A 26,971-nucleotide genomic window follows, 5' to 3' on the forward strand; every position below is an offset into this window, starting at 1 on the left:
ATTTTGTTGTTCTCTCTCCTGCCATTCCTTAGAATCACAAACTGTCATTTCATGATCACTTTCACCCAAGCTGCCTTCCACTTTCTAATTCTCAACCAGTTCCTCCTTATTTGTCAAAATCAAATCTAGAACAGCTTCTCTCCTAGTAGCTGTTTCCACCTTCTGAAATAAAAAATTGTCTCCAGTACATTCCAAGAACTTCTTGGTTAATCTATTTTCCCAACAGATGTCTGGGTAGTTGAAGTCCCCCATCACCAACAAGTTCTGTGCTTTGGATGATTTTACTAGCTGTTTAGGGAGAAAAAGCTGGTGTTGTTGGAAGCAGAACCCCTGGTGGTGGGCATGGCATAAGAACCAGAAAGAATAGAATAAAAACAACTCAGCTTGACTTTCAGGTCCCAAACTGAGGTTGCAAGTCTGGAAGTTAGATAAACCCTGTCTCCTATTTCCAATTCCATCAATCTTCAGTCCAAGTATAGCATTTTTAATATATTATGGCAACACCCAGGCGGTGCAAGGGATGTTTCGCACCCTAGGCGAAAACTTCCACCTTGCGCCCTCCCCCTTGCACCTCCCTGCCCAGCTCCCCACTCTGCCCGGAGGCGCCCCCCACATGGCAGGCCCCATCCCCCCACCCTGCCACCCTTGAGCCACCCCCCCGCCTCAGCTCACTCCTGCTCCGTGCACGCCCACGAGCACCCCGAGCACGCCGTGGCTGCTTCACTTCTCCCACCTCCCAGGCCTGCGGCGCCTAAGCTGATTGGTGCCGCAAGCCTGGGAGAAGTGAAGCAGCCACGGCGCGCTCGGGGAAGAGGCAAGGCAGGGGTGAGCTGGGGTGGGGAATTCCCCTGCGTGCTGGCGCCCCCCCCCTTCCTTGCTGCAGGCGGCCCTCCCCGTGCTCCTCTGCCCCAGCTCTCTCCACCTAAATGCTGGCAGCAACCAGGGCGGCTGAAGATCCGGCCGCCACAGTCACTGCCGAAAAAAATGGCGCCCCCCAAATCCCAGCACCCTAGGCGACCGCCGAGGTCACCTAAATGGTTGCACGGGCCCTGGCAACACCCACCCACTGGCTGTATGATATGAAGGTGCACATCAATTCTCCCAGCAGCTAGACATTCATGACATACCACGTACGTATCAAATACAAAAGACATAATGTAAGATCTAGCTTTTAAAAACATTTTTTTTCTTTTGGCCAGGAGGGGAAAGTAGCTGCCGATAGGAAAATTAGCTTTGACTTGCCTGCGAGAAAAACATCTCTAGAAAAACACTAACATAATAAAAGTGACCTTTAATACATAGACTGTTGGGTATTTTTAATGAGAGGCTGAACAATAGCCAGTTATAAGCCACATAACCTTTTAGTTTACAAGGGGGAAAAAAAATCATTACTACTAGCTATAGTCAATGTAGCAGTGCTGTAAACAAGGCTTAAATGACCCCAAAATACATTTAAAATTGTATTTTTAAATTGGAATGTCTCTTAGACTGCAGCACAGCTACCAGACGTGTTAGTTTATAAACAGAACAGAATTTACAAGAAACTGCTGCTGCAGGTCAGGATGCTGAGAAAAGGATACTCAGGTGAAACCAGATAGATTATATTTTTCTTATATATTACAGATGTAATTATTTCTGAGGGTAAGTGGGAGGCATGGAGTAAAACCCAGTAGGAGTGCAATCTTGGACAAAGCGAGTACATCAAAGTAGCAGTAATATTAAGCATCCAATGAGTGAAGATTCTTGCTAGCAGCCTGCCTGAGACGGGAGATATAAAAGTGCTGAAAGAGAAGTCTACACTGACTGAGTGTCAGAGCTGCATAGCCACAGCACTTGTCAGGAGCACCTGCTGTTGTTTTGGCTGATAATTTCTGCATTTTGTTCACAGTTATGAAGATTGCACTATGGAAAGCAAATGAACGCTCATTAAGCCTCCCATTGACTGGACACACAATATTGTTTCATAGATGAGCTATTTCTGAATCTGAAGAAAGAAGCAGCATTTCAGAAATGGTTATTCATTATATATGGCTCTTTCTCCCATACTTAGCTACTGCCTTTGAGAGATCAGCAAAGCTTCCCATCAACAGAAGTTTTGAAGCATCTTTTGAAATACCCAACATCTCCAGTTTTTTTTCCTGGAATAACTACACACTTGCTGACTGGCAGAGCTTTGTGGGCAGGAGAAGATATGGGGCAGAATCTCAAAATCTTACAATGAAAGCCCTGCTCATTGTGGCATACTCCTTCATCATAGTGTTCTCGCTCTTTGGGAATGTCCTGGTCTTTCACGTCGTCATTAAAAACAAAAGGATGCACTCCGCTACCAGCCTGTTTATTGTGAATCTAGCTGTAGCAGACATAATGATAACGCTGCTCAATACTCCCTTTACGTTGGTAAGAACCTGACAGGAGTCTGTTCCCTCTCGCTCTGCTTCTTTTCTCTAAAATATGAGCATCTGTAATAGAAAACGTATCATTTGTCTTTTCTTCCTGTAACAGAAATAGCTTAGTGTGTGGAGTTTGCCTCTGATTGTTGTTACTTGCACTCACTAGAATGACAAATGACACTGTAGTAAATCTGAGGCTGCAATTTGGGCTTCCAGTCATGTTAGAGCATTAGAGTTAATTTAATGACTTTTTTTCTCCATAGAGTTATATTCTCAGTTTATCCTCTGCTAATGCAAGATAGTTCTATGATACACTTGTTAGTAATCTTTCCAGACTAGTTTTAAATGTCTGCAGGGATGGAGTCATTACTTTTTGGAAGATTTAACAGGTCTTTTCCTTTTCTAATTTCTATGATTCAGTTAGAACTGTAATAATAATTAAAATTGCACCTCTGGTTTATGGCCAAGGACATTGTTGGCACTAAACTAGTAAGCATAAGAAAGTTGTAGTTTCACAGTTTTACAGTATTTAGTTATGTTCCCTCTCCTTAGGAGCTTCCAATATAATACCATGAATCTCTCTTATTTAAAAAAATGGTTAATGATCAGCATCATGTTACATGGTCTGGTGAAAAGAGATACTTGCACTGTACCCAGATCAGGAATGCAGGAGTATCCATGTATCCAGCAGGGATGGTAGGGTGAGGGGAACTGACTTGTTGGCAGTTCTTTGGGTATGGAGGAAAATATTCTGAAGGAAGTCAAATGCCTTAGAAGTTGCTCCACCATACTAGCTGGGTGCACATTGCCAGGTCAGTAAAGAGGCACTAACATCATTGTATTTCTGGATCACTTCCCCAGAAGTCTTGCTCTATTTAATGTCCTGTTGCAGGCTTCAGTAATCAGCCAATAAATCAAAGGAGACAGAGATTAGATAAAATTGCCTTTTGGGGGGAGGGATAGCTCAGTGGTTTGAGCATTAGCCTGCTAAACCCAGGGTTGTAAGTTCAATCATGGAGGGGGCCATTTGGGGATTGGTTCTGCTTTGAGCAGGGAGTTGGACTAGATGATCTCTTGAGATCCCTTCTAACCCTAATAATCTATGAAAGAAAGGAGTGATGTGTTAGCTTGTTTGCAACCTGCAGCTTTTTAATAATCCTTTTGGGATGGAAGTCAAAATAATGACCACAAGCGCAGCTAGTAGAGTGCTGACAATGCACAATGAGTCGAATATCAGGCATGTGAAAAGTACACAAATGATGCATGTAGAAAGCTAAATATATTCCCCGCTGGACTGTTCCTAGGCTCGGTTTGTGAACAGCACATGGATATTCGGAAAGGGGATGTGTCACATCAGTAGATTTGCACAATACTGCTCCCTCCATGTCTCTGCTTTGACTCTCACAGCAATCGCAGTGGACAGACACCAGGTGAGAGTTCTCTTAAGCTAAATGGCCATGAATTGAAAATTCTGGAGCATTCCCTTATTTTAAAATAAGAAATTAAAAACCATTTTCTGAACACCTCCGACCCTAAGGAGTTTAGCACAGGGCACTCTGTGTAAGAATTGCCAGGGTGGTGGTGTATATTTTTTCTGATCAGCTCTCTGGTATCACTTGAGGAGGAATATGTACAATTTAGGGGCTAGAGCAAGGGTTCTCAAACTGGGGGTCGAGACCCCTCAGGGAGTTGCAAGTTTATTCCAGGAGCAAGGGGGTTGCAAGCTGTTATTCTCCACCCCAAACCCCACATTGCCGCCAGCACTTATAATGGTGTTAAATATATATAAAGTGTTAAGGGGGGTCACACTCAGAGGCTTGCTATGTGAAAGGGGTCACCAGTAAAAAAGTTTAAGAACCACCAGGCTAGGGGGTGTGCTGGCAGTCTGGATTCCTGGGTTCTGTTCCCAGGGCAGCCACTGGCTTTTGCACAAACCAGTCTGCATCTCTAATATGTTGGTAGTAATACTTGCCTCAGAGAGGGAGCGTGAAGCTGAATGAACTGCTTGTACTCCTTCAGCCAAGGATCTCAAAGCACTTCACAAAATATTATATATTATTCTAAATGCAGGTACATGCTGCATCTTCAGACCCTATCTTAATATGCTAAATTCACACCAGAAGCAGAGCTGTCAAATAAATGATTTACAAGGGATACTAATTTAAATAGTATATTTTGCTCTGGGCAGGAACTGGAATTTCTATCCCAGGGAAAATTTTGCATTTCCAAAAAAAATGTATGTTCTGAACTGGCACACAAGGCAGGCTATGCAAAATGTGCTGGGAGAGGAGCATTTTCCATACATTCCATTGCAGAATCACCCACATGGAATTTTTCAGTAATGGCCAATCCAGGTGCCCCAGCAGCCTGCCTAGGACGCCAAAAGCCCCCAGAGCCTGGGCGAGCAGGAAGCCAGGTCGCAAGCTCCATACCAGAGGGACTGCTGAGGAGCCAAGGACTTGGGATCCTGGGGCAGGGTGCTGGGGAGCCTAGCAGCTTGGGAGCGGGGAACCTGGGATCTTGAGAGCTTTCATTTCAATTTTCCCAACAGGAGATTTCAGAAAATGCATTTTCTGTGGGAAAACCATTCGTTTGTAATGATACTGGAAACCCACCTTTCTTTGTGTCACTGATGCTGTAGAATACAAACATTGGAAGCATTTTAAAAGCCTCCATCCTTGCCTTTTTTTATGTTGTTGCATTAGGCCCAACCTGCAAACTGATATGCAAGGGCAGAACTTCGTGCCTGCCTAGTAGCCCACTGAAGTCAACCCATCTCCATGTGGGTACAGAAGTTCACCTTCGCAGCTGCAGTAGCAGGATCAGGGCCTTACTTTATCCATGTCTCTCAGCTTGGACTGTGAAAGTTAATTACTTCAGTTCAGCTTTCATTCAGAGTCAAGTTCACTTTCTGGTTCTGTAACCTGAAGTCAGTGGAAGTTGAATGCAGGGATCTCCCATGAAACGTTTGCTCATTAAACTGCTGTGATTACTGCTGTATTTAAGAGTGGGAGATAAAGTGAGGAAAATTGCATAATTATTAAAATGTCATCAGGCCACGTGTTTGTTTATTCCAAACAGGTTATAATGCATCCTCTGAAACCTCGTGTATCCACTGCAAAAGGCATTGTCTACATCTCTGTCATCTGGATTATGGCAACGTGTTTCTCCCTCCCACATGCTATTTATCAAAAACTATTCACTTTTGAATACAGGTAAGGCTGATCCCTGTTTTTGATCTGCAGAAACATATAGGGCCAGATCCCCAGTAGGGACAAGGAAGCCATGTCAATTTACACCAGCTGAGGATCTGGTCCATAGTGCACATCGATACCTTTCACAATGGCTACTCTTCTAGTATTATTCATCAACAACACAGCGTGTCAGATGCAGGCCAGATATGTAGTTGGCGTAAATTGGCAGTTTACATCAGCTAGAGATCTTGCCCACTGATTGAGGCCAGGACTGGAAATGAGGCCCTAATTGGTTCTTTTTTAACCCCAGCTCTAACACTGACTCCCTGGGCAAGGGACTCAACCTCTCTGTCTTAGTTTCCTCTTCTGTAGAATAAAGATAATAATACCTACCTGTCACCGTCTGTTGTGAGGGTTAATTAATGTTTGTGAAGTGTTTTGCTGATGGAATGGGTCATAAAGGTGATAGATTTTGTATTACCATTTACATACAGAAGTTCATTGAAAGGCATAAAGAGTTTCACTTCACTCCTAAGAATTTTGTGCAGCTGGTAATTAGAGGTTGCAATTAATTAGTTTCGTAAAAAAATCATAATCTCATGCATGCGGTGAGAAATTATTCTGATCACAATTCTTGTAAGCTACGTTATGTGCCACTTCCTCAATTGGTGTAAATTAGCACATCTCTGCTGAAGTCAATGGAATGATGTGAATTTGCACCAGTTGAGGATCTGGCTCTTCGATTTTATGACAGGAGTCTTGTCTTTCTCTCCCTTACTGTGATACCCAAGCATGTTTGTTCATTCATTGTGATCAGTCCTTTTATCTGCAGTGAAGACGTCACCCAATGCCTATGTCTCCCAGATTTCCCTGAACCAGCTGACCTCTTCTGGAAGTACCTAGACTTAACAACGTTCATTTTGCTCTACATTCTGCCCCTTTTAATCATCTCTGCTGCCTACCTGAGAGTGGCCAAGAAACTCTGGCTGCACAATGCCATTGGGGATGTGACCACGGAGCAGTACTTCGCTCTTCGGAGGAAGAAGAAAAAGACCATTAAGATGCTGATGTTGGTGGTTGTCCTCTTTGCCGTTTGCTGGTTTCCTTTAAACTGCTACGTCGTCCTCCTTTCCAGCCAAACTATTCGTACCAACAATGCCCTGTACTTTGCTTTTCACTGGTTTGCAATGAGCAGCACCTGTTATAACCCCTTCATTTACTGCTGGCTCAATGAACATTTCAGACTGGAACTGAAGTCTTTGCTCAACATGTGCAAAAAAACACCTAGCCCGAAAGAGCACAGGCTTCCATCCACAGTTCCATCCTACAGAGTAGCCTGGCCAGAAAACAGCAACTTCAAGCGGTCTCAGGTCTCCCATGTCCTTCCATCAACCTCCAATCTCCAGTCAGGGAAGACAGACATCACTTCAGTTGAACCTATAGTAGCCGTGAGTTGAATGATGCAATAAAATGGGAGCACATGGGGTATGCGCCAGGATTGCAGGTGGATTGGGTGAAAGCTGACGAGTGTGATGAAGAGAGACAGGAATCCTTGACTACTTTACTAGAGTGCACACACCAATGTGCATGCTGTTTGTGTTGAGAACCCAGAACCATAGGAATCAATGCATTCCTATCAGCAAGAGAGTTATCTCTTTAATGCAGACTGGTAGTATATCTATACAGCCTCCAAAGAGAAGACAGACAGCACAGCCCTTGAAAAGGGGGAAGAAAACCCTTTTAATTGTCAGACTGATTTTGAACTGGCGACTAGCAAAGAACTCTGTGTATTGTTATCCATCGGTAATGCTGTCCAATCCAGTCCTTTTTCCTAGGAGGTTTGTGTGTGTGTTGCCTGTTGTTGAGCTAGAACCAAAACACTGAAACCATTATCTAAGTACATCGAGTCTCACTGTTAAAAATGTCTTGAAGTGAACATGGGATTGATGAAGAGACAATTTCACTGTTATGGCGCTAAATCCAGCCCAATTTAGTAGTGACAGAAAGCTGTTACCATGGGTCACAGGCTGGCTGGCTGTTTAAGGCAAGCCAAGCTCAGCCTTGCCTATGACCTAGCAGCCATCCCCCACTGATGGTGATATAGTAACTTAATGCTAATTCCTGACCCCAGCTGTGAAAGGGTTAGGAGAAGACTGTACAGCCAGGGAGGGAGAGGTTGCAGAGAAGGTAAGACTCTCCTGCAGGTAGGCAGAACTCAAAGGGAGCAGCACCGCTTCCTGTCGGGGAAAGCCTTAAGCTACAGCTACAAGGAGCAGGGAGATCCCTAGGGGAAGCTGCCAAAGTCCCTGCGGAAGACTTCCTAGTGTTCAGCAGAGAAGGGAAAAGCCTGAGTACCAAATGGAGGCTGGGTTAAGCAGAGGCTGAAGGAAAGCAGCCTAAGGGGGATTTAGAGACAGGAAGTGGCCCAGGGAATCAGCAGCATGTCTGAAGCAGCAAAACCAACCGCTTAATACAGTCCCCTGGGTGGGCCTTAGTTTCCCTACCAGCCTTGAGGAAGGGGCACACAAGCCCCATTGCAGGGGCAGATTAGGCTCCTGTGAGGGAGGCTCAGAGGGAAGGCCTGTGAGGACACTTCAGTGCAGCCTTAGAGGGACAGAAGAATTATTATTTGGGTGTTTAGCTTGGACCTTTCATTACTCCTGAAGGGGACTGAACTTAGGTGACTGGGCCGGAGGGCCAAGCCATGAAAGACCTGGTGAGAAGGAGAGGACCAAGCAGAGGTGCTGGGGATGAGGATCCCTTGCAGTGTTGCACTCTGACACAAGGGAGCGCTACATGTGATTAGTACACTACCTTACACCTTGTAATGGCTCTTCATTGGCCAGTGTGAGATATGGTTTGGTCTCAGTCCATTTCCAAGTGAATTAGTGTCTGCATCACAAGCGCCATCACCCAAATTATCATCAGAGATGCCCTAGGTTGGATGGATATGGAAAAATGGAGCTGTCCTATTACCCCAATAGATGCTTCTGTAAGGCAGAGTTGAGGCACACTGATGGAAGAAACTGTACTCTTAAAAATACATAAACAAACAAAGGATGACTTTGGACTTCTGGCTGACAGTTCATCAAATTTTGCCAGGAATTTTTTTAAGGAAATCTAGTTACAGTCCCATCAAATTAATTAAATGAAAGAATATTTAGGAGGTTCTTATGGTCAGAGAATTAAAATCAGGAAATCATTTCTTAGTGCATTGAAAGTACAGCACAAGCTCATTTAGAACAGTAATGTTTACAAACCAATTTGTATTTGATTTAGAATCTTATTTACCAGAGTATCTCTGCATCATCATCACGTAACAGCTAAAGAATCCTGCAACTTCCCCCTAGAATTTAGCATTGCTCCCTTGCTCTGTAATGCAACTGTATAGCTGTTCTCAGTTCAGAGACTGAGGGACTATATATTTTCTCTTCTAAAATGCTGTATATTACCTCTTTGGAATCGTGGACACACAAATTATCTGCTTTAAAATAGCAGGACAGATGGTGTATGATACCAAGCAAGGAAACTCCAGAGCCTCCAGAAGCCGTATCGTAGACGGTGATGTTTACCTATGTGTTCATGATGCGGAAAGCAGCTGGCCATTATCAGTGTCTTACTATCCAAAGGTGTCCCGTTCTACATGAAACACTCAGCAGCTAGCAGTAAAAGGAAAGAGAATGAAAATAACATGAATGGAAAGAGAAACCAGTTGTAACTGATGTCTTGTACCAGTTTCTAGTGCCTTTGACTTGTGCAAGTTTTTCATGGCTGTATACTTACAGAAAATAAAATGTATGTAACATTTGTCAGTTAGCCTATCGCTGTATACGCACCACTGTGTTAAACAGAGAGAATGTCACACACCCTGGTCTCTTAGGACTTCCCTTCTCAAGGCATTATCCAGCTCTCTCTCAGAATCAAACTTTACTCTGTTACTCTCTTGTTAAGGTCCTAAGGGTCAGCATGTCACTGATCTGTAGAATCAGCTGCTTCTACACCCCTCCCCCAAATATGTGAGCAACCCTCTCTTCCACTTCTACTCTAGTTTTTGAATGCACGAGTAATAAATTTGAGGGGGTCATCCTAAATTGATCCTCACTTGCAAAGCAGGGGATAGGAGTGCCAAATCACAGCAAAGGAGAGAGTGGGTGAGGGAAGAGGTTCTTATCTGGCAGTGTGTATGCTGCCTAGAGAGTCCTAGCTACTGTTTAACTCCCCTCCCCCCCAATATTTAATGATTGACTGATTAGACTCTATTAAGAATTATTGTTTCAAGTTAGTGGTTTCTAGAGCTGACATCAGTGCTGCATGGATTGAAGAGCTAAACGTTAGACATTGTGTGGGGGCAGTGAACACAGAGACTGCACTGGCTGTGCAGTTCACCACTACCTGCTGAGATCTCAGTTAAGTGATGGAACCTCAGAATGTGATGTGGGAGCTGCAAGTGGCAGTGGCCAGTGGAAGCACAAGTGTGTCGCATCTTAGGCTCATTTAACATGCACAATTTCAGCTTTACACGGTTGGAAAAAACAAGAAAAAAAAAGAGAAAAATAACTATTTAAATACTGTTTCTGTGGTGCGGGCGATTCCGCCCACTATTGCACTCAATGTAATTTTGACTGTACGTGCTGACTGCGGAACGTAACCCCAGTGTAAGATGAGACAGACCTATAGAGAGCAGCGGTACCAGCAGCAGAGGCATTGCTTGATCCCCTCAACCCCCACAGGGGTGGGAAGGGAGCCCTGTGAAAGCACCTTTGAACTCTGGGTCTTTGCTAGCCAAGGACAGCAATGGTGAGTACAATGCAGCGGAGGGAGAGGAGAGTGATGTGTTAAAGGGACATTAGTTTGTTGGACCTTCCCACCACAAGGTGGAAAACTGAGGCAAAGGACACTGCCCAGCACACTGTGGGGTTGGGATTTTGCTTACAGCTGCATGCGTTTGAATGTGGTTGTGGTGTTTTCCCAGACTAATGCCTGGTTCCCTTTCCCTTTGACTAAAAGTTATTTTGTTATACTCTGTGCTTGCAAGAGGGGAGAGATATTGCCTCTTAGAGGCACCTAGATGTGGTTGTAAGTTTTTTCCAGATTACTGGAGGGTGGCTCAAGCCAGTTCTGTTGCTACCGACTCCACCTGGCAAAAGGGTCGCATTGCAAAAGATTTAAGACTCACAGGGACATATATCAGTGAGGAAGATAAGTAATCCAGGAATGATCGCAAGCCCTGTGTTCCCCCCACTGGCATGGGGAACCAAACCCATGGAAAGACTGAGACAAGGGGGAAAGTAGCTATAACGTTCTTCTCCACGCTGCAGGGGGGTCAGTTTAAACATTTGCAACAAAGCTTGTTTACATCATCTATAATCTTTTAGATTGTTCCTGTTCATAAGGGTAAAAATGTCCAAAGCCTTTGTCCTTGACAGTCATGGAGCCAGATACCATATTATGTTCTCCTTCCTCACATTATTCAATTCATACCCCATTTCAAAGCATTTAGAAACATATCCATGCCATCCGCATCCCTAAAGTGAGGGCATAATTTGTAGTCTATGCCATCCAGTGGGCTAGGTATTTGAGACCTGGAGTCACCCGCTGGCCTACAGATGCAGTTTCTCTGTCTTGAATTGATGTTGTCAAACTTGGTCCTGCTGGTGCAATTTCTACATCTTGAACTGATATTGACAATCCTTCCCTTTCTCTTCTTGCTCATGCTGGCCTTTCCTGTCTGCTAGCTGCTGGATTTCCAGATGCAGTCAATTGCTCTCCAGCTGTATCCTCTCTTGATCCACCTGTGGACTTGTCCACAATCCCAGTTGCAGTGATGCATTTGGTTTGGGCAGAACATGGTTGCTGTCTCTGTCAACCTCTTCCCTGCTTTCTTCTATGGTGCTGGTTCCAAGATTTCCCCTGACTGCTGGACCCTGTGCCAGTGGGCTGGACATTCCCTCTGAACCTGGGCCATCATTCCTTTTCTGGCCATTAGAATACAGCAAGCCTGCTAGCTGTGCCTTTGTCTTCTCCTCAGTGTCAAGCTGCTTTTCTTTGTGTAGCTCAGCCACTCGTTTTTCCTTCAGCTGTTCATAATTCATTTCCCTCATCTCTCTTTTTGCTATGCCTTTCCCAAAAGGGCAATGAGACTTATTTATGTGCTTTCCCCTTCTACAGTACTTGTTTTCACTGCTATTGGCACTCATTAACAATGCCATAAATCCCATAGACTGCCAACATATAGCTCATAGTTCATGGCAACTGGACCTGTATTCTCCCGTCATGGTCCACCAAGGGCACCCGCTTTCAGGCTTCCCCACCCATCAGATCTCTTGGGTGGAGACCCACATATCTCTCCCTCCTGATGAGAGCTTTCCCAGGCTGCATAGTTCCCTGCCTATACTGTGTTATTCCCAGGAAGCCAGATGGTCCCAGTGTGTGTGCGCTTTGCTCTTCAGAGACTATAAACAGTGTAATTGTACACTAGTAAGTTACAACATGGGCCTTGCTAAGCAAGCACATTTATTCTTAAAGTGAAAGCAATACAGAGAAAACATGAAAAAGAACAAAGAACCTACACTCATGCTAATAAGCTTACCAGAGATCACCCCTAACATCAACAAGGGCTCTGGTAGGTGATCAGTCCTCTAAACCCCGCAAAGGGGTTTTTCTGTGGCTGCAAGTTCATAACACCTTTAGCTCAGAACAAACACCCCCATGAATAAGTCACTCTTTCCTTTATATTTCTTGGATCTTTGGCCATCAGATTCCAGGAACAGGTAATCAGCAGACAATGGTTTTCTCCTCAGGGTGTAGTTTCAAAAGGTTGGGGCCAGAGGTGGGAGTGTGCATTCATCTCCCCCCTGGTTTAACATGGTCCTTTGAAACTCACAGTTCTTCCCAAGGTTTACATGGGTCACAATTATACATACATTTTTCATTTTTAATGCAATGGACTCTAAAGCTACTTAAACTTAAATCAATAAGGTTTTTCAAGGATTTTGCATGAAATTGCCATATTTATCTCAGCTTGATCCTGCATAGATGGGTATGACTGTAAACTGCATTCCTCAGACAAGTTCATGCAGATCAGCTGTCGGGGAGAGGAGATGTTAGCAGCCCTTCCTTATAATTTTCAGCATAGGATGTGGGAGACTGCTGGTTCAAGTCCCCCTTCCTCCTGAGTCAGAGAAGGGGTTTGAAAAGGGATCTGCAATTACAGCAAAAGAGGGATTTGGTTTTGCTAACCTGTATGACAGCTCCCTGTCAGCCAAATGGACTCTGCCAGTGCTAACTTTGCCTTGCAGGTTAACCCTGGGTGTACTTCAGTTCCCAAACTTTCCAGGAGTATCTCCCTGCAACATATGGCCCCTGTCACGGGACACTCACAGCAATTACCAAGTCTGCTGTCTCCAAAGAGACAGTGTACTCACCAGCCTGTTGGTTCAGCTGTGTGGCCACACTTTATTTTAATATGACAGCCCTGAGATAAATTTATAATAAAGCAAGACTAAATTTATTAAGAAAGAACAGAGATGTAAATGACAGAAGTGGTTACCCATAAATCAAAAGATTAATATATGTCTAAGAGACTACACATAACCTTAGCATACTCCAAGCTTTGTCTACAGCCTACAACCACTTCTCTGCATCACCAACCCACGCAGTTTGAGATCCACCATTCATAGATGCAAAAAGTGCTGACCTCTTTATTCCCTCGGCCATGGATAACAAAGGGATTCTCTCCCCTTCTTCATATAGTCCAGTAACCCTTTGACATGTGTTCTTTTGAAGTGTCCCCCCAGATACAGCTTTTTCCCTCTGTTGTTTGTGCTCCAGTGTGCTGGCACCATGCTGTTTTCACATTCTCCTGAAAATTTGCTTTTCCTGTTGACATAAAATGCAAATGCTGCATCCTTTGTGTTGATTTTACAGTACTTGATTCACAACAGGTACCTAGGCAGACAAGTAACTCAACATTGCTTTGTCTGGGGCAGACTTGTTTGTCAATCCAGTTTGGTGACATGGTTTTAAACATTTCCAGTATACAACTACCACTTTTTAATTAACATACATACACACATCACGCAATGCTTGTGATGACCAGTACAACATAAATTTTCATTTGACATCTTGCATGACATTCTTTATAAATACCCTGACAGCAATATGTTAGGTGCAGTGAGTTTGTCAGGCTTAACAGGAGTTGCTGTGACGTGGCAGAGAACCCTTTGTCAGTGGGCATTGAGGGCTGCTTAGGGTTACAACCATCTCTCAGCTGAGTGCCCTAATCACTAGGCTATAGAATCTTTCTAACTCTGTGTCTGGCCCAAGTAACATTTAAGTATTCGATTGTTTAATTCAAGTGGAACAACTTCAATAGGAGAGACTGAGGGAGCCCCAAATCAGAATATTCCCTAGCCTAGTGGTTAAGGTGCTTACCTGAGAACTAGCAGAGCCCTTTTCAAAGCCCTGCTTTCCACCTCAGGAGGAGGGGAGGACTTAATCTAGGGGAGGATCTTGCACATCCTGGGTGAGTATCCTGCCCAGTAGGGTAAATGTTATAGGGCATCTCCCTTCCCCCTGTTTTTTTTTTTGGGGGGGTGTAGGGGGGTCCTGCACACAACTTTGGCAGCTAACCACCTACCTTCCCTCAATTTGTGGATGACTGTCAGAGCTAGAGACCTCTGTGCAGCTTGGACTTAGATGCCTGTCTCCAACAGAGGGGCAGGGCTTAGCACATCCTCCTCTGGTTAGTGTCTCTCATTGGCTAGTTTAGATGACTACCTGCCTAGTGTGCTAGCTTTGTGGATTGCAATCTACAAGGTGCTCTTCTCTTCCCATTCATTGGGTAGGGAGCCTTGGCGCCTAATTCAGGCTTCGTGGATTGCTGTGTCGTTCCTGTGATTTTCTAAGTGCCTAAAAATTACATGCTGTGATGCTCAGTGTTGCAATGCTGAAGTCCCTTTGCTGATCCCACTGTTTGTCCCAAAGGTTGGCAGCTCAAATGAAATGAGACCTGGATATAAAAAAACCTGGATTTAGTTTCACTGGCTCATCTCCATTTATATTAAAATAAAACTTTGCACTTCTATTGCTCATTTCATCTGATGATCCAAGGGGTTTAATAAAATTAATACTTAATACCAGTGAAAAGTGCCAGGAGACCTTTAACAACACTGCTCAGGACTTATGGTTTGTCTCATTTAAATGACGTCTGCACAGTCGCTGGATCATTATAGCTGTATCTAATGGAGACTGGGATATCTGATAGTGTAAACAAAACTGACAATGCATACTATGTAATGATCATACTATAATAATACTGAGGACAGACAAAATCTATGTGGGCCACCCTGAGAAACATCCTCTAATTGAAGGGGGATATAATTCACCTAGACAGACCAAAGAAAGAAATCACATTTTTTTACATTCAGTTTGACTGAGATTAAATTCACTCTGAATACATTTCTTGCCCAGCCCAGGGAAATGAAAGGCCAAGGCCAATGTCTCTGTAATATGGAGCAGTAACTATTAGGCCAGAGAAATGGCCTGGATTTCCCAGATTTAAAATATATGAAATTTCACATCATTTTTCAGTGGAACACAAGTGTTCTGGATATTTACTATGTAGGAATCACAGAGGGCCAGATTGTGTTCCCTGACTTTCTAAGGGCTTCATACTGCTGCCTATCACCACCGTATCTGTGCACTTTCAGCATAAAAATCAATAACAATAGCAAATCCCTAGAGTACTTCATGGAATCTCCAACATTCTCCCTTAGTGACACCAAGTAGCACCTTTCTTCTCAAGTAGTTCCATTGAAGATTGGCCCTAAAAACAGTAAAAGGAAGCAAGCAGGTGCTGAAAACTGGCAGATGTAGAAATGAGATGCAAGAAGCAGGAAATCTTCTCAAACAACATGGATCCGTTTCCTTATACTCAACAGCTCGCCTGCATTCTGAGTTCAGGGCATTCTCTCATTAAGAAATTCTAGATGCCCAAAGGGACCCTCGACCCAAGACTTGTGAATCCCAGCCATACCCTTCCTGAGTAATTGAAAGGTCATGAGCAGTTGGTGCCACTCCTGATCTAAAAAGTCAATACTTCAGTCAGAGATAGACTCTTCCTTTTCCACCTTCAAAACACATAATAGTCCAACAACACTGAAGAAACTTATCCTGGATATATTGGTTCTAGCCAGCCCTGTATCAAACCTCTCATCCATGAGAAAATCCAAAGGCCAACTACAAACTCATCTAGTTGAAGCTAAAATCCTAGAGCTGGCACAATCTGGATTCAGGCCAGGACATGGAACCAAAACTACTTTAGGGGCATTGATGAATATCTCCTCCTGTCAATGGAAAGAGGACAGACATCTGTTCTCATCCTGTTGGATCACTCTGCAGCATTCAACACCGACCATAAGATACTGTTGCCTCACCTGAGAGAGGTATCAGAGGTCCAGAATAATGAGTGAAAACTCTTTGCATCCTTCATAGAGGGACACACTCAATGAGCCCTGATGCAAAACTGAGCCACTAGGCACCTCACCTGTGAAGTCACAGAGGGATCAATTATCTCTCTGGTCCTTTTAACACCTACAAGCAGCCACTACAAGAACTGGTCAGACAACATGGATTCAAGTGCCAGCGATATGCAAATGGCACACACCTCTACCTATCGTTTATCACATACATCCACACCACTACCATCAAGATGATCCAGTGCTTGAATGAGCTCAGCCCATGGATGAAGAACAGCTGGTTGAAACTGAACCCAAGCAAGAAAGAGGTGATGCTGGTGAGCAAAGGATAATATTTTGAAGAGTTTGTAGCTTATGATGCAGTCTCCTTTGATTGAAGATATGCAGTCACCATTAGTCAACTCTGTCTGTAGCCTAGGAGTTCTGCTGGATTCCTTATGGAATGCAAGTAATGTTTTCTATCATTCCCACTTGTCTAGGAGATTCCACCCATCCAGGTTGATGACCTGGCCTCAGTTATTCACACCTGGGTAAGAAGTTTTCAACACTCAGGAAACCCTAATTAGTACAGAAGACTGCAGCACAACCCAGCAACACGATATTGCAAGCACATCAGACCTGACCTATGCTCTCTGACTTCTCATAGAATGAGTCAAGTTCAGGGTCTCAGACCTTATTTTCAAGGCACATCATGGCCTGGGCTCTGGATATCGAAAATATAGCCTAAAACTCTGGGATGAAGACTGTGCTTGACAATTGTGCTCCTCAGGCCCAATGGAACTCCTCTATAATAAGGGTAAAGTTCATCTGTGGTGGAGACAGAACTTTCTGGGGGCCTGTAAGAGTGTGAAATGAACACTCATATGAAGTAAGGACCATCACAAACCTCAGTGCCTTCTTCTCCAAGTACAAGGTGCAGTTCTTCGACCAGTCTTCTCCAACATAACTACATAGCAACAAGTACAACAAAACCCGACTCACCCACCGAGACAAGACACTCCAGTGCATGTGCTTCCCCCTGAGAAGAGGATGAGAGAACAAACACCACATGACAGATGTTAGTCATGTTGCTTAATGCGCAACTGGCAGGTGCTCAGATACTACAGCAATGAGCACAATATAAGAAACCATATAGAGCTGAAAGAGCTGCAAGGACATTTTACTTTTCCAAATAGGTTGTCCTGTAACCAGTAACCCGATAGAGCACTAGCACGATTGTCCTAGTCTTCTGAAAAAGATGGAAACTACATCGTTATTCAGAACCCCCAGGACCTGGCTAAAATGGGAATTTTTATGCCAAATTCTCTGCTGGTGTAAACTGGTAGCATGTGTAGTAAAAGGAGGCCCTGAGATATAAACCTTGGTATCAGAGGCCTGGTATGAGGCCTAAGGCCCAAACTAAAGTAATGGTCAAGACTTTGCTGATGTAAGCAGAGTCAGGATGAGCGCTACCCTGACATCTGGTGGTGAATTGTAGGGAGTGTGGAAAGAATTTCAAGAATTTCAAAGAGTGTAGAAAGATTTGCATTGACATCCACCCCCCACTTAGCATAAGCCCACAGCAGACTGGGATGGTTATTTTAACAGCTCTGGGATCCCCAATTTCTTTGTTATTGGGGCCATCTGATGGCCTTCAAGCTGGTCATCAGGAAATCCTGAATTCCACACATACTAGATCCCACTGCAATACCTTCCCAGCCTCAGTGATATTCAATACCATCTTCCTTGGAGTAGTACTATATACACCTTATTAACTATTCTCAGTACTTTCAAAAGGCATCAACATTAATAGCATAGGAAGGGGTTACATTATTAGTCACTCTCCATGACACAGGGCGCAGCCTGTAGAATAACCCCAAAATACATTAATATCACATTTCCAAGCATGGGTCCACAAATGTCCTCTCGCCAGTGTATAATTCTTTGTTTCTTCACCAGGGTCAGTTCTTAATATTCTTTCTTCAGGAATTCCTGGACTTTGGCAATTTCAGTGGAGTGAGTGTTCTTCTTTCCCAAACAGTCGTGGTGCAGCATCCCCAGGGGAGAGGTTACTAGCACTCACCCTGTAATGGTTTTGCTTTTCTAGAAAATGCAAAGGCACAGTAGATCTGTCAAAGGACAAGGGGAAGAGTTTACTAGTACTTCACCTTGTACTTTCCCCTGCTGTCCAGAAGGCACAGAAGGAGAATAGGCTAGTCTCAGCAGGAGATTTCCCGAGGTGGAGGGGTCTTTTTGCAGTGAAGAATCTTGGTCCAAGCAGTCAGTCTTGGCACTTCACAACGTGTTGGTATCAGTAGGACTTGGGCTTTCCAGCATGGAGCCAAGCAGTCTTGTGTTGGTGGACTTTACATCAATCCAGTTTTCTGGTTTTCAAGGAGTGGCAGGGCTGCTAGGATCTTCGGGTAGCGTTTTCCTTACCTGTGAGAAAGAACCTAACACATTTCACTAGTGCCTGGCAGTGTTATTCAGATCTCATAGCTGCTTGGGCAAATTCAAGCCCCTCTTTTCTTGGTTGTCAGCCAAGTCTTGACTGTGAGCAGTGTCTTATCTATAGCTGAGCCTGCCAGTTAATTTTTCTTCTTTTTTTTTTCAGTTAACTATTTTGTTCTTTGTCTGTTTTTTCCCCCTTCTTGACTTCTTTAACCTGCAAGGGAACTTCACTCTTCAATTATACTTTTCCCAAAAATGAACATATAAACATTGTCATTATACAGCACATTAGTTTATTATTCAATATATATCACACATACCCTTTTACTAAAATAACCTTATACAGAACTTTGGAGCAAGAAGCTAGAAGAAGCACATCCACTTTGAGGAGTTCATTCAATTCAACCTGTAGTCCAATAGCTTTCCACCATCCCACCCCTGGCTAGACATTGGATGTAGCCAGAAAGATCACATGTACAATATGGGGAGTAGGTTAATTTTCGATGTCTTTGCTCCAAAGACTATTGGTATGCAATTTTTAAAACAATTTTTGCAATTAACAATTTGGCCAATGAAGTTCTTCTTTTTTACTTAAGGAAATGCATTAGACTTTAGTATATCACATTCTCCTGATTTGTCAAACACTTTGTTTCCAAGTTGCCACAAGACAAGTATCTGCATTTCATTTAACCTTTTTGTTGCATTTTAAACTGACTATTTTATAAAAATATTAAACACAACATTCAGGGCCACAAGTACAAACACCAGACAGAACATAGAACAAAAACTAATTCTGTTGTGGCAGTAAATGCATGGTACTGAATGCTGTTCAGCTGGCTCAGTTTTCTTGGTTATCTGAAAGAACGAAAAACAGAGGTCTGCCCCTTCTAGGCAGACAATCATCGGTAAAATATACAAATACCTTTTGACTTCAGGCAAAAGAGGAATTACCCCATATTTTCTTGTAATTATTTAAAACATTTCAAGACACCAAAACTTTCTCTTTGTTAGCATTTTTACACAAGGTTCAACCGCTGTTCCTCCAGCAGCTACAGAGTAACTTCTCACTCTCCCTTAAATCACTTGCTTGTCTCCCAACAGCTACTTCTATCAACTCAATCACCATTCCAGTAAATCCTGGGTATTTGAAATCCCATGCTTACACTTACTGACTCCTTCCTTTCACTACACCCCTCAAAAGTTTCCAACCTGTTTTCCAAACTCTCTGTCTGTGCCTGCCTGCTGGGCCCGATCCTGCTTTTCTTGCTGAACCGTCCCTTCCATGGGCACCAACTTGTTCATTATCAGTTTAGCTAGGAGGGTGGGCTTCTTAACTAGCCCCACCCCTCCTGGTCTCTTGCTTTAATATCTTACTCACAAGACTACTCGAGTCCTCCCTCGTGAGGCTTGTCACCTGGACAAAAACAATGGCCAATTGGGCAAGGCCATTTATTTAACATATAATCAAACCCCTTTAGAGGTTTACCAGAGACCATCCATCTGTCTGCTGACATTAAAACAGAAAAGAGAATTACAAGAGGCAGAGGAAATTACAGTTTAAGCCAGGCTTTCCCACTTTTATACACTGATCACTACAGGGGACGGACAGAAGGATCTCAATTCGACCTCAGAGCTTCCTCGCACGCATGGCTTCCACTCCGAGAATTACGAACGAGAGGTTCAGTTCCACCATGCTCCTAACGCCCAAATGTATACAGAGCAGAAAAACAACAGTAAACCGTTAAACAGAACAGAACACCAAACACAGATAGCATTTCCTTATCCTATTAGGGCTCACTTTTAATCATGCAGTTCTTAACATATAACACCAGCAGTACCAAGCAAAGCAAACATAAAATAGCAAGGGTAAAACAATAGATGGTGTAAATTCTGCAGGGCTCCCTTCTTAATTGTCACCAAACTGTGACAAATTTCTGTTACCAACTATCCTGTTCAGGTGATCAGGCTAGCTGACACTACAGGATCATTGGGGAAGATAAAGAAAACACACCATATAACTGAATTTTAAAGCCTCGTTAATAAAATAACAGACAAACAACGGAGAGTGTTGGGAACGCTCCCACATCACTCAGAAAAACATTAATGCCCCAAGCCCTAAACCCCTTTCATACTTACACACGTACGTCCAGACTGGCCACTTCTGTGTATAATGTTCAGAGAAGGGGGAGAGGTGGACGAAGATTATCCTGTTTCAGCTTGTCCAGAATTCCAACATGCTTCCACTCTGGGAGGGCTGTTCTTTTACACCCTGGAATCTCTGCGGCGTCTCTTTCAGAGATTCCAGTCCAGGTCAGCTGCCTGTGGCTTCTTTGGTGTCACCAAGCCACACCGGCTCCGGGGTCACAAAGGCACACTGTGAATCTTACTGGACAGTTAAGTTTTGCAAATGTAATCTCAGTTCTGTAACTTATATTGCTTTGGTTCACCTCTGTCATTTTTCTTTTCCTAGCCAGCTGGGGCCGAAAGCAGTTTTTCTTTGTACTTAGCATAGTCCTGCGTTGATTCTCGACTTGAACGCAGAGCAACTTTCTTTTATCTCTGGGCCAAGCTGAATTTCAAATTAACCCGTTCCTCCTCAGTAGACAATTTGCTCATGCTGTGTCAGGGCTTTTGGTGATTAAACACTCCTCTTAGATGTATGATCTCATCTAGATTGAAGTACCTTCTAGTGGGCATTGTTTAGATGGATTTTCACGCGTGTAAATCCAATTCTCTAAATACCTGCAGGTTGTTGAACCATAATGTACGTACATGTAAAATGCTGGGGTACCCTTAGGGGGTGAGATGGAATGTTAGACTGTTCCCCCACCATCTTCCACTTACACACACAAGGGAGGGTGCCTGTCCGCGCTAGCCGGTCAAATAAGGATTTTTCCCTACAGGGTACTCACACAGGAGAGGCTAACGAGGATGGCCACGACCTCCACCACACCTCCTTAGCAAAGAGCGTCGGCTAGTCTCTGGGAGACAGCGCCATTTACTCTGATTGCATCCAGTGAGATGTTCAGACGTCAGTAGCCCACACGGAAAGGAAGGAGAAGGGAAGATGGTTACACACACATCCTAGACCCAGGTAGCTTCCTCACCGGACGATGCCAGGCCAAGTCAGCCACCATGGGTCGGACCTCCTAAGATCCACTAGTTACCGGCTTGCGTTGAGAGTAGTCCTGGTCATGAGCTTTCGCTTCACGGGGTACTCTGGGTCTTCCGGTAACAGTCACTCACACTGGCCCCAGTACCTGTCTGCATCTGATCTTGCTTTTTAGCTACAACAGGGAGAGAGTACACTAGGACATAGGGTCTCCCCTTTCTAGATAGGTCCCTCCTTTGTCCCTGCACTATCCCTAACTGCTTTTGAATCCTTGCACTCCCCGCCAGACGGGGGAAGAACAGGAGCTACGGTGGGGGATTTTTTACAAGAGTCTCACACAAACAAGCTTCAGATCTACCCGTTTGCTGACAAAACAGGAGTATTGAAGGATCGTGTTCATAATTAAGTGATCCTTTTGGTGGCCACCTTTTCTGGTCCTCTAGTTGATTTTGAGTCCAGTCTACTGTGCAGAACTTTTTCAGTTTACTCTGAGTCATCGGATCTGATCAAAACCTTCAATTCACTAGAATGCATTCTAAGAGTGTACACCATACCTGGCGCCCCCATACCATGCCCTTGACCCATTATAGACGCTCTTACTCGTCTAATGGAATTAAAACGACTGGGTGTCCCCAGCCTCGGGCCTAAGTCCACACCACTGGACTGTTCCTACCTTATCCAAGGGACCGTTCCTCACCATCACCGTAACTGCTTCTCCCTACCGAGCGCGTTGCACCCGTTGTGCCCCTGGGGCCGCTCACACTGCATCTCCTCCGAGGCCCCAATGAAATAACGGGTGTGCACTGGCGTCGGCTCGTTGCCGGTGCGGGTCCGTCGGCCGCCGAGAGGGGTCCAGGCAAGGCTAATTTTAGCCCCAGCCCCACATTGGGCGCCAAGAACGGAGGAAAAAAGTTTATCACCCTGATTGTGTGAATGGGATCTGTGGGACTGCTTTGGTGACCGCGATGACTCACTCGTTGCTGTGTACTCTGTTAGACATGGGTCCAAAATCCCATGAATTGAGAGAGGGTTGGGACTGGTGTGTGTACTTGATGTTAGTGCCCCTCCCCCTTCCCTTTTGAGGGCTTTGGACACCAATTGTTACATCCTTCCCCTCTCTCAATGTTAACGCGCAGATGCTAATTTGTGAATTCATTAGAGTCATGTACGACGGCTGAGCTGATTCATGTTGGGCAATGGTGCACAAGCAGAGAGTCTCCTACTAAGACTGAAATCACTGATCGCTGTGTTAACCTGTGGGGAACCTGAAGACCTATTGCAGTGGCTGGGAAAGCGGAGCATTCAGTGTGTGGAGCAGGCCAGAACATGTAAGGCAGAGTGAACGGTTTGACATGGACAGTGGGAGTTGCACAGTGGTGGCGAGCGGGGTCGTGGTGAAGCGTGCAGCAGGAACTGCCATGGAGGGTGGAGAGTTGGCCCTGCCCTGTAAAGGTGCCCCTAACACTGTGTGGACTCTTCCCCCTCCCCGGTCCCCAGCTGGAGGGAAAACTCTGGCAAATAAACTTGAATTGGGGTGGCACTGACCCAGAGACTTTTTGGGTCATTGGACTTTGGGTAACTGGTTAAGCCCTAGAGGAGGGAAAGGACATTGTAATGTATTTGGAGCTGGTTTTGTGTGTATATAAATCCTGTTTGTGGTGTTTCTCCAAATGGGATGCCGCATTGTTTTCCCTTCCTTTTATTAAAAGGATTTTGCTACACTCCTCCGTGCTTGCGAGAGGAAGTATTGCCTCCTAGAGGTGCGCCAGGAGGGTGTGTATGTAAGTGTCCCATGGCACTGGGTGTGGGTCAAGCCGGTTATGCTGGTGTTTTTAAATACGGAACCTGGATATGAATCTGGCCCTGTTCTGCCATCAGAGGGCCAGAGGGTTACACTAACAAAGGCAAGTTAAGCTGTGAGCCAGAGCAAGCCTTGCTCACAGAGCTGCAAGGAAAGGGCTGATGCAGAAGAACTACCTAAAGGTATTGAAACTAGAGATTCAGGAACATTCACTACTTGCCATCATTCCCAGACTAACAAGGAACCAGGCTGACATCCCAATGACAGGGCAAGGGTAATAGTGAGGATAGAGTTGTTTTGTTCTAACCACATGTACAAGGTGAGAAGGTGGCACCTTGCTACGTAGAGGGTTTGCACCTCAATGTACAGGGAGTGATGAGTACTTGTTTGTACCTGTGTTGCGGCACAAAGTGCCCAGGGGGCAACAGGCAGGGGGTCGTCCCCGCTGTGCACCACGCCATAAACACCCAATGGTAGAAAAGCAAACCAGTTTATTTGGAGATCTCAATGGTTCTTTGCGGGACTTGAACATTTCCCTCAATATCCAGCAACCTAAAACAAGTCCATGTTCTGTTCTCTCTTTATATTCATGATCATACTCGTCCTGACAAGCAAGCCGTTTCCCCCCTCTTTCCTGTCCGGGGCTGCGCATTCTTGTTCTCACACACTTCTTTGTCTTCCTCCTCTTCTCCTTCCTCCCCCTTAGCAGTTACGTAAGCGCAGGTGGCATTAGTAATCTTGGCCCGGCAAGTCTCATTAGTAAGTTTTTCCTTTCTGCAATTAGTCTTGTCCTTGCTAAAGGTGCAATGGGCCTCATTATCTTTCTGCTTTAGACCAGTTTGAGTGTATGCAATCTGATAAGGGATGTTGCCTGCCTTTTTATTTATTGCCTGTTTAGACATCAATTAAGAGTTTAACATGGAAGAAGGCTCTGCTCATCTAAGGCCTAACAGGGAGACTGTATATCTTATTGCTTTTTACCTTTTAGTTACTTAAGGATATTCCTAGTGCACCAGCAATTCCCTCTCTTTGAGAATACTCAACAAACTTTTGGTGAGTGTTCTCGACATTTAAGAACAACAGTGCGATTACGCCTCAGGAGCTGGAGTGCTTACAGCAAGCAAGCAGAAGAAAGAGAATACACAACACCACACCAGTGAGCAGACGGCGAACATGCCTCCCTAGCTTCCTCCAGGTATGGGTAACCGAGCTCCAGAGGGATCATAAAAATAGTGGGTTCCTTTCCTGGCCTTCCTGTCAAACTGTTCGGCAACAGGATGTGTTTTGTTAATGTCCTTGTGTATGTTCTGGACATAAGTACAAGCATTTACTTCCAATAAGGGGCACCTCCATCCTGGGAGCCGAACTTCCACCCAGGAAGATGTCCACGTATGTTTCCATGATCCGAGATCAGATGGGTGTTCCTTGATGCGTCTTAAGGGCAGTGGGCAAGTCCTGTACTCCATAGTCACTCTGAGATGGCCATCAGCTGGTCATCAGGAAATCCTGAATTCCTACACATACTAGATCCCACTGCAATACCTTCCCAGCCTCAGTGATATTCAATACCATCTTCCTTGGGTAGTACTATATACACTGTTATTAACTATTCTCAGTACTTTCAAAGGCATCAACATTAAGATAAGGAAGGGGTTACATTATTAGTCACTCTCATGACACAGGGCGCAGCCTGTAGAATAACCCCAAAATACATTAATATCACATTTCCAAGCATGGGTCCACAAAGTCCTCTCGCCAGTGTATAATTCTTTGTTTCTTCCCAGGGTCAGTTCTTATATTCTTTCTAGTCAGGAATTCCTGGACTTTGGCAATTTCAGTGGAGTGAGTGTTCTTCTTTCCCAAACAGTCGTGGTGCAGCATCCCCAGGGGAGAGGTTACTGCAGCATCACCCTGTAATGGTTTTGCTTTTCTAGAAAATGCAAAGGCACAGTAGATCTGTCAAAGGACAAGGGGAAGGTTTACTAGTACTTCACCTTGTACTTTCCCCTGCTGTCCAGAAGGCACAGAAGGAGAATAGGCTAGTCTCAGCGGAGATTTCCCGAGGTGGAGGGGTCTTTTTGCAGTGAGAATCTTGGTCCAAGCAGTCAGTCTTGGCACTTCACAACGTGTTGGTAGTCAGTAGGACTTGGCGCTTTCCAGCATGGAGCAAAGCAGCTTCGTGTTGGTGGACTTTACATCAATCCAGTTTTCTGGTTTTCAAGGAGTGGCAGGGCTGCTAGGATCTTCGGGGGTAGCGTTTTCCTTACCTGTGAGAAAGAAACCTAACACATTTCACTAGTGCCTGGCAGTGTTATTCAGATCTCATAGCTGCTTGGGCAAATTCAAGCCCCTCTTTTCTTGGTTGTCAGCCAATCTTGACTGTGAGCAGTGTCTTATCTATACCTGAGCCTGCCAGTTAATTTTTCTTCTTTTTTTTTTTCAGTTAACTTATTTTGTTCTTTGTCTGTTTTTTTTCCCCTTCTTGACTTCTTTTAACCTGCAAGGGACTTCATCTTACTTATACTTTTTCCCAAAAATGAACATATAAACATTGTCATTATACAGCACATTAGTCTTATTATTCAATATATATCAACATACCCTTTTACTAAATAACCTTATACAGAACTTTGGAGCAAGAAGCTAGAAGAAGCACATCCACTTTGAGGAGTTCATTCAATTCAACCTTAGTCCAATAGCTTTCCACCATCCCACCCCCTGGCTAGACATTGGATGTAGCCAGAAAGATCCAATGTACAATATGGGGAGTAGGTTAATTTTCATGTCTTTGCTCCAAAGACTATTGGTATGAATTTTTACAAACAATTTTTGCAATTAACGAATTTGGCCAATGAAGTTTCTTCTTTTTTTACTTAAGGAAATGCATTAGACTTTAGTATATCACATTCTCCTGATTTGTCAAACACTTTGTATTCCAAGTTGACACAAGACAAGTATCTGCATTTCATTTAACCTTTTTGTGATTTTAAACTGACTATTTTATAAAAATATTAAACACAACATTCAGAGGCCACAAGACAAAACCACAGACGAACATAGAACAAAATAATTCTGTTGTGCCAGTAAATGCTGGTAATGAATGCTGTTAGCTGGCATCAGTTTTCTCATGGTTTCTGAAGACGAAAACAGAGGTCTGCCCTTCTAGGCAGACAATATCGGTAAAATATACAAATACCTTGTTGACTTCAGGCAAAAGAGGAATTACCCCATATTTTCTTGTAATTATTTACAAACATTTCAAAGACACCAAAACTTTCCTCTTTAGCATTTTTACAAGGTTCAACCGCTGTTCCTCCAGCAGCTACAGAGTTAACTTCTCACTCTCCCTTAAATCACTTGCTTGTCTCCAACAGCTATTCTATAACTCAATCACCATTCCAGTAATCCTGGGTATTTGAAATCCCATGCTTACACTACTGACTCCTTCCTTTCACTACATCCTCAAAAGTTCCAACCTGTTTCCAAACTCTCTGTCTGTGCCTGCCTGCTGGGCCGATCCTGCTTTTCTTGCTGAACCGTCCCTTCCATGGGCACCAACTTGTTCC

The 26,971-nt window shown here is 44.2% G+C and overlaps 1 protein-coding gene across 1 annotated transcript; it reads left to right on the top strand.

Annotated features, from left to right (window-relative positions):
* Window positions 1–1,629: 1,629 nt before the first annotated feature.
* GPR83 (G protein-coupled receptor 83) lies at window positions 1,630–9,385 on the top strand. The gene is made up of 4 exons (XM_032772812.2): window positions 1,630–2,397; window positions 3,695–3,820; window positions 5,472–5,605; window positions 6,417–9,385. The coding sequence occupies exons 1-4, from the start codon at window positions 2,011–2,013 to the stop codon at window positions 7,039–7,041; spliced, it is 1,272 nt and encodes a 423-aa protein (XP_032628703.1). The 5' UTR covers window positions 1,630–2,010; the 3' UTR covers window positions 7,042–9,385.
* The last annotated feature ends 17,586 nt before the right edge of the window (window positions 9,386–26,971 follow it).

The sequence above is a fragment of the Chelonoidis abingdonii genome, chromosome 1 (assembly GCF_003597395.2).
Source record: "Chelonoidis abingdonii isolate Lonesome George chromosome 1, CheloAbing_2.0, whole genome shotgun sequence".
NCBI classification, from domain to species: domain Eukaryota; kingdom Metazoa; phylum Chordata; order Testudines; family Testudinidae; genus Chelonoidis; species Chelonoidis abingdonii.